Raw genomic sequence first — 10,740 nt, 5'->3', positions numbered from 1 at the left:
AACATACACTGTTCTCTTTGTGCTGTGACTTCCACAATAACTACAACATACACTGTTCTCTTTGTGCTGTGACTTCCACAATAACTACAACATACACTGTTCTCTTTGTGCTGTGACTTCCACAATAACTAAAACATACAAAATAAAAGTAGTCTTAATCGTAATGATATAAAAAAAAAATTCTATACTATTTGTTTTACAATGTTTACAGTTGCATACCCTATTTACAAAGTATGGGGGAGTTGAAAATCCCTCAGAGACAGAGTCCAGTGTGTGTGTGTGTGTGTGTCTAGCCAGGGTTGGTCTTCTTTCGTTTGCTGGGGCTCTGTCCTGGATCGAGCTTCAGCTCCCGATACTGCATCTGTCAAATACACAGTCGGAGTTACACACACACACACACACACACACACACACACACACACACACACACACACACACAATGTCCCTAGTTAGTCAAATTGTTGTTCGTTTACTATTCTTTTGGGGACTTCTGGTCCCCACAAGTATAGTTAAACACGTCCACACACACACACAATGTCCCTAGTTAGTCAAATTGTTGTTAGTTTACTATTCTTTGGGGACTTCTGGTCCCCACAAGTATAGTTAAACACGTCCACACACACACACACAATGTCCCTAGTTAGTCAAATTGTTGTTCGTTTACTATTCTTTTGGGGACTTCTGGTCCCCACAAGTATAGTTAAACACGTCCACACACACACACAATGTCCCTAGTTAGTCAAATTGTTGTTCGTTTACTTTTCTTTTGGGGACTTCTGGTCCCCACAAGTATAGTTAAACATGTCCACACACACACACACACACACACACACACACACACACACACACACACACAGAGCACCTACCACTTGTACGTCTGAGGGGACTCTAGAGAGGAAGTCTAGCACCTCATTGTTTTCAATCAGGTACGGATTCCTGAGCTTCTTAGTAAACTTATTCACACCTGAGAAGAGTGGAGGGGAAGAAACCAGTCAGAAACAGGTTAGAGACGATGATAGGGATGCAATGGTCAGAACCCCAGGAGCTGACTAGCTACACCCCTCCTTGAGGCTAGCCTGCGCATCTTCAGTTTGGGGTCTCTAGACAGGAGACACACAAGGAGCATGGGACACACACATACACACAGACTCACCCCAGGCGAGCACGAGGTATCGCAGAGGGATGAGGTAGAGGAGGACTGTAGCCACACACAGAACAGATATGGCCAGCCGACTCAGGAAAGGCACTGTCCAGTTAAATGTACTGTAGAGAGAGAGACAGAGATGTTAGTGAAGACACACACACAAACTGTAGCTGTCGAAAGGCGATACACACGCACGCACACACACAGACTCACTCACTTCTTTATCCTCTCTCCATAGGAGGCCACGTCATCCAAGGCACTCTGTACACTGACACACACGTCCTGGAGGGCATACAGCTTATCCATGAAGCCCTTACGCTCCGAATCCTGCCAGGATACGCCCACGCATACAAATGTTACAGGGAAAGAAAAGGTTGCTCCTAACAACACAATACAAAATCATGTAATTCATTTTTTCCACCAGTTGCGCACAAGGTTAAAGAGAAGGTCAAATGTTACCTTGTCATCTTTCTCCTCTTCCTCTTCCTCCCACTCGAACGTGGCTTCCCCTGCCTGTTTTAGGCCACATTGCCAGGACAGGGAGGAGAGAGACATTATACATACAGTGCCTTCGGAAAGTATTCAGACCCCTTGACTTTTTCCACATTTTCTTACGTTACAGCCTTGTTCTAAATTTGATTTTTTTTTTTTTAATTCTCATCAATCTACACATAATACCCCATAATGACAAAGCAAAAACAGATTATATTTTTTGGCAATTTATAAAAAATAAATAATATATCACAGTATTCAGACCCTTTACTAAGTACTTTGTTGAAACACCTTTGTCAGCGATTACATCATTGAGTCTTCTTGGGTATGATGCTACAAGCTTGGCACACCTGTATTTGGGGAGTTTCTCAAATTCTTCTCTGCAGATTCTTTCAAGGTCTGTCATGTTGGATTGGGAGCATTGTTGCCCAGTCTTTTTTCAAGTCTCTCCAGAGATGTTCGTTCGGGTTTAAGTCCGGGCTCTGGCTGCGCCACTCAATGACATTTAGAGACTTGTCCCAAAGCCACACCTACGTTGTCTTGGCTGTGTGCTTAGGTTTGTTGTCCTGTTGGAAGGTGAACCTTTGTCCCAGTCTGAGGTCCTGAGTGCTCAGGAGCAGGTTTTCATCAAGGATCTCTCTGTACGTTGCTCGGTTCATCTTTTTCTCAATCCTGACTAGTCTCCCAGTCCCTGCCACTGAAAAACATGCCCACAGCCTGATGCTGCCACCACCATGCTTCACTGTAGGGATGGTGCCAGGTTTCCTCCAGACGTGACGCTTAGAATTCAGGCAAAAGAGTTCAATCTTGGTTTCATCAGAGAATTTAGTTTCTCGTGGTCCGTGAGTCTTTAAGTGCCTTTTGGCAAACTCCAAGCGGGCTGTCATTTGCCTTTTACCGAGGAGTGGCTTCCATCTGGCCCCTCTACCATAAAGGCCTAATTGGTGGATTGCGGCAGAGATGGTTGTCCTTCTGGAAGGTTCTCCCATCTCCACAGAGGAACTCTGGAGCTCTGTTAGAGTGACCATCGGGTTCTTGGTCACCTCCCTGGTTCTAAACTTCCTCCATTTAAGAATGATGGAGGCCACTGTGTTCTTGGGAACCTTCAATGCTGCAGAAATTCCTTCCTTGGTTTTTGCACTGACATGCACTGTCAGCTGTGGGACCTTATATAGACAGGTGTGTGCCGTTCCAAATAATGTCCAAACAATTGAATTTACCACAGGTGGACTCCAATCAAGTTGTAGAAACATCTGAAGGCACTGTTGAGAGAAACGATAACATTATAGAAACACACTACCCAGAACCACAGCACTCACCGTGTCTCCCGACTCCCTGCCTGCAGTGATGAAGTAATTCCACGTCAACAGCAGCAGCAGAGCTCCAGGCACCATATAGAGCTCAAAGTTCCACACTACTACCACAAAGAACTGAGAGAGAAAGGGAGAGATGATTACTTTAATTGGACGAGGCCCGTAGACCTTAATATCAAAGTGTGTGTGTGTGTGTGTGTGTTTCCTACCAGGAAGGCACTGATGCTCCTCTGAGGTGACTCCCACTCAAAGCAGCTGTTAATGAAGGTTCCAATGTTTATCACGAACAAGATGCACCTCTTCACTCGGTTAAAGTTCTGCTGGAGCAACTAGAACGAAAAACACAGGGTCTTCATCATCATCATCATCATCATCATCATCATCACCGGCCGTAAAACACACACTCGCACACTTACATGTTTAGACACTTTGGGTTCTTCCTCAATGTACTTCTGCTCTGGTGGAACTATCGTCCTCAAGCCTGCCTTCACCTGAGGACGACGGGAATCACAACCCCCAAAAGGAAGGAACATGTCAGGTGACAGGAAGCAAAGGATGGTTCAGGAAAGAGAAGGTGAATAGAGTAAACTCACAGTGCTATAGATGACGTCAGACTCTAGGTAGATGAGTCCTTTCGTTGGTCCGGTCATCTCCTTATTCTTCAATACATAACCCTTCTGTTCTCCATTCTGGATCTGTGTGAGAGAGGAAGAGAGGGAGTGTGAAAGAGGGTAAGAGCAGGCTGTGTCTTTCTTTGCATTCCTAAGAAGGATGTGTGCTGGAGTTGAGCGGCACACACGCGCACTCACTCACTCACTCACTCACTCACTCACTCACTCACTCACATGTAACAGTGGGATGGCCACTTTGCCCAAGAAGTCAGCGCTCCTGTCTCGGTCTTCATCAAACACTGTCACCTCCAACACAGAGTGGATGTCCTTCACATTACTGAGAGGGAGGAGGTGAGGAGTGGGGGGGGGGGAGTAATAGGAGGGGATTAGAGGGAGAGGAGGACGGGGGAAGGAGGGGGAAAGGAAGGAGGGAGCAGAATAGTGGGAAGGAGAGGGATAGGAAGGGAGGGAGGGGGGGGGAGGGAGGGAAACAGAAAGGAGGCTGTTACTGATAAAGGTCTGTATTGGGTTGGAGACTGAGGGGCAAAGTTGAAGGGAATAGAGAAAGGGATAAAAAGAGGGTGGATATATCGATGAAAGAGAGGAGAGGCAGTTATTTAAAGATGGAAAGAAAGAGGAAGAGATCGATGGATATACTGTAAATAGATAGAGGGATATACAGTAAATAGATAGAAGGAAAAAGGGAGAGATGGAGGGATATACTGTAAATAGATGGAAGGAAAAAGGGAGAGAGAGGGATATACAGTAAATAGATGGAAGGAAAAAGGGAGAGATGGAGGGATATACTGTAAATAGATGGAAGGAAAAAGGGAGAGAGAGGGATATACTGTAAATAGATGGAAGGAAAAAGGGAGAGATGGAGGGATATACTGTAAATAGATGGAAGGAAAAAGGGAGAGATAGGGATATACTGTAAATAGATGGAAGGAAAAAGGGAGAGATAGATGGATATACAGTAAATAGATGGAAGGAAAAAGAGATGGAGATATACTGTAAATGATGAAGGAAAAAGGGAGAGATGGATATACTGTAAATAGATGGAAGGAAAAAGGGAGAGATAGGGATATACTGTAAATAGATGGAAGGAAAAAGGGAGAGATAGAGGGATATACTGTAAATAGATGGAAGGAAAAAGGGAGAGATAGATGGATATACAGTAAATAGATGGAAGGAAAAAGGGAGAGATAGATGGATATACAGTAAATAGATGGAAGGAAAAAGGGAGAGATGGAGGGATATACAGTAAATAGATGGAAGGAAAAAGGGAGAGATGGAGGGATATACAGTAAATAGATGGAAGGATAAAGGGAGAGATGGAGGGATATACAGTAAATAGATGGAAGGATAAAGGGAGAGATGGAGGGATATACAGTAAATAGATGGAAGGATAAAGGGAGAGATGGAGGGATAGAAAGAAGTCGACACTTACAAGGTGAAGACTTTGTTCCATTCCGGGTTGAGGTTCTTGTAGATGGTGTGTGTTTGTAACCGGTCGTTATTCAGCTCCAACACACAGAAAGGATCACTCTTACCTACACAGAGACGCAGGCAGTAAAACCACATGCACACACACACACATATACACACACACCTTACCTGTGACATCGGCAGCCATGAGGCCCTCAGCTCTCATCACCTTGACCTGAACTATCCCCACATCTTTCAGGTTAGACAGGGGCCGGAACATGCCCTGGGAGAGAGGGAGAGAAAGCAAAAGACAGAATATTAATTCCTACCAGCGTTTTGGAGAGTGGTTTGAGTGTATGAGCATTGTGTGTGAGATCTCTCCTACTGTTCCACCCTCTGGTCAAAAAGAGTTACTACACGGATCCAGTGGTCAGAGAAAGAGACTTACAACCACTACACCAGCATATCCCTTAGCGACCTGTAAACTTAATCAAATCCTCTTTTTTGAACAGATGTCTTCCCTGAGTTTTCAGGTTGGCAAACATAATGGTGAATAGACTAAGTTGTACCCCCTTTTACTACAATGTTACTCACATATCGGCCCATGATCTCCTTGCGTTCGATGGGGTCGTCGAGCGGGGTGAGTGACAGGTCGGCGATGGAGACGTGTGAGGAGGCTGTCAGAGTGAGCAGCAGCACCACAGAACCCCGGGCCTCCTCCAACGCCAGCTCTAACCGATGGGTGTGTTCCTTAGCAAGGGTGGACAAGTCTAATGTACAGCTGAAAGAGTCACACACACATATACTCAGTGGGGACGACATGCAGCTAGAAAACACACACACACACACACACACACACACACACACACACACACACACACACACACACACACACACACACACACACACACACACACACACACACACACACACACACACACACACACACACACACACACACACACACAAACAGAGTTAAATACACACACACATACACAAACACACACACACACACAGAGTTAAATACACACACACACACACACACACACAGAGTTAAATACACACACACACACACACACACACACACACACACACACACACACACACACACACACACACACACACACAAAGTGAAATACACACACGCACACAAAGTTAAATACACACACACACACACAGTTAAATACACACACACACACACACAGTTAAATACATACACACACACTCAGTGGGGACGACATGTAGCTAGAAAACACATACACCGACACACACACACACACAGTTAAATACACACACACACACACTCAGTGGGGACGACACGTAGCTAGAAAACACATACACCGACACACACACACACACACACACAAACAGACTCACCGTCCTATGAAGTCATCCCTGCGTCCTGTATCTTTGTCCCAGACTGCAATTTCCAGCACTCCTCCTGTCTCTTCATACAGGTGCAGATCAAACTGCTCTCTCCACTGGGGACACAGCGTCTTAGGCATGGTCTACGGGGAGAAAGAGAGACACTGATGACCTGTGCGTGCGCGTGCATGTGTATATGCCGCGTCTGTACCTTGCTCCTGTACTTCTGGTTTCCCAGTCTGAACTTTGCATAGGGGTCACTGAGGCCGTTGGGGTCCATGGGGCAAAGGTCACGACCTTCGATCAGAGAGATGCTGACGATGCCTCTCCACAGCTGGTGCTTACGGTGCAGCTCTGCCAGACGCACGGACTGCTGCTGCAGAGACAAAACCCAGAGGTACAGAGAAAGAGAGATGGAGAGAGGGAAAGGAAGATAGAAAGAAGGTCTGTTACATAGATTTTACATGTTGAATCACTTCTGGTGCTAAAAGCAGGAGCACCAACATCATGTCGACCCCGGTGCTAAAATATGGGAGAGGATGACAACCACAACAAACAGCGCTACATCACCTGCACCAGCTGTTAGACAGACTGTCTGCTCAGAGACACATTATCGATTGTACTATAACTCACAACGTGACACCATTGATAAAGCAAAGTCAGTTCTGAAAGGGGAACCCGAGGGCCCGCCTCCGCTGACGCATCAGCTTTGGATTGCACCAATTAGACGCGAGTAACAATCACGCCTCACTTCTTTGGCGGTCTATTTAAGGTGAGCGCCTCTGATTCTCTAGTATGCCTGTTCTTATTTTGATCCCAACCCCAAGCCTCCACCTGTTCTGCTTCCCTGCTGAGGGATTGGTGGAGCTCACTGCTTGCAGTTCATTGTATATATCGATGCTTTGCCCTGGGCAGTGAGCTGCCCTGAAGGAGCAGAGCCCATATCGCCAAGACTTGCATTATTCGTTCTTTAATATATGGCGAAACATATTTCGACATGGTGTTTCCTTGCTGAACTATGGTGTTTAGAATTAGGGTTTTGATGATCTTTAAGATCCAGAGCTAATCTTTTTGTTTAAAATGGGACAGTGTTCTTTCTGGTGTGGCAGTAAGACTGACCCTGCAGGAGAAAAAACTAAACTGCATAGACCAGCATATGCTGGTGACTAGAGCTGGTTTTGTTTGGTGACCAGCCTTTGTTGTGTTGCTGGTATTTTGCTGGTATGCTGGTATTTTTAATTGATTTTAATTGGACCTTTATTTAACAAGGCAAGTTAGTTAAGAACAAATTCTTATTTTCAATGATGGTCTAGGAACAGTGGGTTAACTGCCTTGTTCAGGGGCAGTATGCTGGTGACCATGCTGGTAAACCAGCATAACCAATTAGACCATGCCGTTCAGACCTGTTTGACCAGCTACTATGGGCAAATATTTGTTTTTTTTTTTGGAGCTCAGTCGGCGTCTCAAATTACAGACAAGAGTTATAATCGTAAAATACACAAGGTGCAATTTCGAAATTTGTTCGAGAGTCTGCAGTTTCTTTTTTATCTTACTATGTCAGTCACTGACAGTCATTCCATTAGCTCATGTCAGCTACCATTTTTTGATTTATAAATTTGCCTAGCCAGCTATCAAACTTGTAGTAGTCATGGTCGGATTACCGACCAGGGGGCCCCCATTGATTTTGTTAGTCACTCTCACTCAGATATCATATTCAAAACTGCAAACTTCTCTCTTCAACCTATGGCAAAAATGTGTAGAATTACAGGGACTTTTAGCTGTAAAACTGCACATTTTTCACTTCGCCACATTGCTGAATGAGTAGAGGGCCAACAAATTCCATAAGGCTAAGGGCCCGATCTGACAGTACTATGTGGGTATGGATGTGAGTACGCAGACCTGCCAATCACTGCGGCCCCTCATGATGCCGTTCAGTGGAGGGGGATGAGGGGATAGAGCACAGCAACACCAACACGACACAGCACTGGGATGGATGCGGCTGCTACACACACACACACACACACACACACACACACACACACACACACACACACACACACACACACACACACACACACACACACACACACACACACACACACACACACACACACACACACACACACACACACACACACACACACACTGGGTATGGCTAGGGATATGAGCTGATGCTATTCGTCATAGTTTTACCTTACTGGATCGCCTCCATGTCCGTTTGAGCAGCATGGTCTAGAAATAAGACACATTATTTCAAAGAGCACTCCGTTCAACATAGACTCCCATCTCCGCAGCACTCCACCAATCAGGCCTTTATGGTAGAGTGGCCAGACAGAAGCCACTCCTAAGTAAAAGGCACATAACAACCAGCTTAGAGTTTACCAAAAGGCACCTATAGGAATCAGACCATGAGAAACAAGATTATCTGGTCTGATGAAACCAAGATTGAACTATTTGGCCTGAATGCCAAAGAGTTAAGGCTGTAATGTAATGTAACAAAATGTGGAAAAAGTCAAGGGGTCTAAACACTTTGAGGGCACTGTATGTAGAGTAGTTGGAATAAGTGGATATACTTTATACGCAAACCATCAACTACAGGGCCAAGCCATCAACTACAGGGCCAAGCCCTCAACTACAGGGCCAAGCCATCAACTACAGGGCCAAGCCATCAACTACAGGGCCAAACCATCAACTACAGGGCCAAGCCATCAACTACAGGGCCAAGCCATCAACTAAAGGGCCAACAATCAACTACAGGGCCAAACCATCAACTACAGGGCCAAACCATCAACTACAGGGCCAAACCATCAACTACAGGGCCAAACCATCAACTACAGGGCCTAAACCATCAACTACAGGGTCAAACCATCAACTACAGTGCCAAACCATCAACTACAGGGCCAAACCATCAACTACAGGGCCAAACCATCAACTACAGGGCCAAACCATCAACTACAGGGCCAAACCATCAACTACAGAGCCTAACAATCAACTACAGGGCCAAACCATCAACTACAGGGCCAAACCATCAACTACAGGGCCAAACCATCAACTACAGGGCCAAACCATCAACTACAGGGCCAAACAATCAACTACAGTGTCAAACCATCAACTACAGGGCCAAACCATCAACTACAGGGCCCAACCATCAACTACAGGGCCAAACCATCAACTACAGGGCCAAACCATCAATTACAGGGCCCAACCATCAACTACAGGGCCAAACCATCAACTACAGGGCCAAACCATCAATTACAGGGCCCAACCATCAACTACAGGGCCAAACCATCAACTACAGGGCCAAACCATCAACTACATGGCCAAACCATTAAGTCTACAGACCTCTTGCACTGTTTTCACATTTTGGCAAACAGGCCAGTAATGAGGAGTGAATGTGATGTTGTTGATTCTCTGTATTTCCAAGTATTGTTGTGGCAGCATCATGTTATGGGAATGCTTGTCACTGGCAGGGAATGGGGAGTTTGTCAGCATCAAAATAAATATGAAAGGAGCCAAAGCCTAGGTAAAAAAGTTTGTGGAAAACCTGCCGTAGTCTTCTGAAAACCTAACCCTGGGAAAGAGTTTTATTTTTCAGCGGGACAAATACACACATTGTATAGCCAAAGACCCACCAGAATGGCTTTCCAATAGGTGGTGTCTCAGTCCTGACTTAAATCTGCTTGAAAATCAGAGACAAGGTTTGAATATTGCTGTCCATCAATGATTCCAAAAACTATTTTACTGAGCTGGAGCAATTTTGTCAAAATCAATGTGTTGCCCTAAAAGTTGTGCAAGTTTGGTAGAATCTTATTCAAAATGATACACAGCCAAATTTTTTATTCATTTTGAAAAATCTTCTATGATTTTTCTTTCAGTAGATGGTGTAGATTGGTTGGGGGAAAAAATTATTGAATACCCCTTTTAGATTGTATTTCAATGTAGCAACATGTGAAGACTGCAAGGGGTGTGTAGAGTATCAAAGTATTGATAAGAGACACTTCCCACTGGTTCTGATCAGTAGCCCCACCCCCTCTCTCTATCTCCACCCCCTTTTTCTCTTTCCCAGCCCCACAATGTCTCCCCGAGTGGAAGAGGGTCATACTTGAAAGGCCAACCTGTGTACACTGTAAAAAAAACATGTAAAAAAAAAAGAAAGAGAAGTTGTTTCCACATACAATTGTGAGGCAACCAGTTGCTATAGGATTGTGAATTTGTTCAACAGGAATTTCACACGCAAACATTTTGTTGAGAAAAATCACAATCCTATTGCAACTGGTTGCCTTGTTCGTTGAAGCAACTTTTTCTTCTTCTTCTTTGTTGTTAGTGTAGCCGTCGGGTCCATGTCTAATTAACCCAGCAGATCATGCATAATACATTGACAGGATTA

At 44.9% G+C, this 10,740-nt stretch overlaps 1 protein-coding gene across 5 annotated transcripts in view; it reads right to left on the bottom strand.

The window, feature by feature from the left end:
* Nucleotides 1-10,740, bottom strand: part of LOC118385576 (multiple C2 and transmembrane domain-containing protein 1-like) — a 54,724-nt gene that overhangs the window by 3,121 nt on the left and 40,863 nt on the right. For 4 of the 5 annotated variants that reach the window (XM_052521352.1, XM_052521349.1, XM_052521351.1 and 1 more), the window contains exons 6-21: nt 8,547-8,585; nt 6,565-6,729; nt 6,366-6,496; nt 5,583-5,769; nt 5,178-5,271; nt 5,011-5,113; nt 3,795-3,897; nt 3,543-3,644; nt 3,366-3,440; nt 3,159-3,278; nt 2,956-3,066; nt 1,604-1,657; nt 1,362-1,471; nt 1,154-1,263; nt 867-964; nt 220-361 (exon numbers count right to left, since the gene is read on the bottom strand). In XM_052521352.1, the coding sequence (XP_052377312.1) occupies nt 290-361; nt 867-964; nt 1,154-1,263; nt 1,362-1,471; nt 1,604-1,657; nt 2,956-3,066; nt 3,159-3,278; nt 3,366-3,440; nt 3,543-3,644; nt 3,795-3,897; nt 5,011-5,113; nt 5,178-5,271; nt 5,583-5,769; nt 6,366-6,496; nt 6,565-6,729; nt 8,547-8,585 (1,674 nt within the window). In that variant the 3' untranslated portion in view covers nt 220-289. The remainder of the gene's footprint in view (nt 1-219; nt 362-866; nt 965-1,153; nt 1,264-1,361; nt 1,472-1,603; nt 1,658-2,955; nt 3,067-3,158; nt 3,279-3,365; nt 3,441-3,542; nt 3,645-3,794; nt 3,898-5,010; nt 5,114-5,177; nt 5,272-5,582; nt 5,770-6,365; nt 6,497-6,564; nt 6,730-8,546; nt 8,586-10,740) is intronic. The other variant, XM_052521350.1, reaches the window with a different exon arrangement.

The sequence above is a fragment of the Oncorhynchus keta genome, chromosome 6 (assembly GCF_023373465.1).
Source record: "Oncorhynchus keta strain PuntledgeMale-10-30-2019 chromosome 6, Oket_V2, whole genome shotgun sequence".
Lineage (NCBI taxonomy): Eukaryota > Metazoa > Chordata > Actinopteri > Salmoniformes > Salmonidae > Oncorhynchus > Oncorhynchus keta.
Note: the sequence above shows the minus strand (reverse complement) of the source record. Positions and strands in the feature narration are given on the sequence as shown.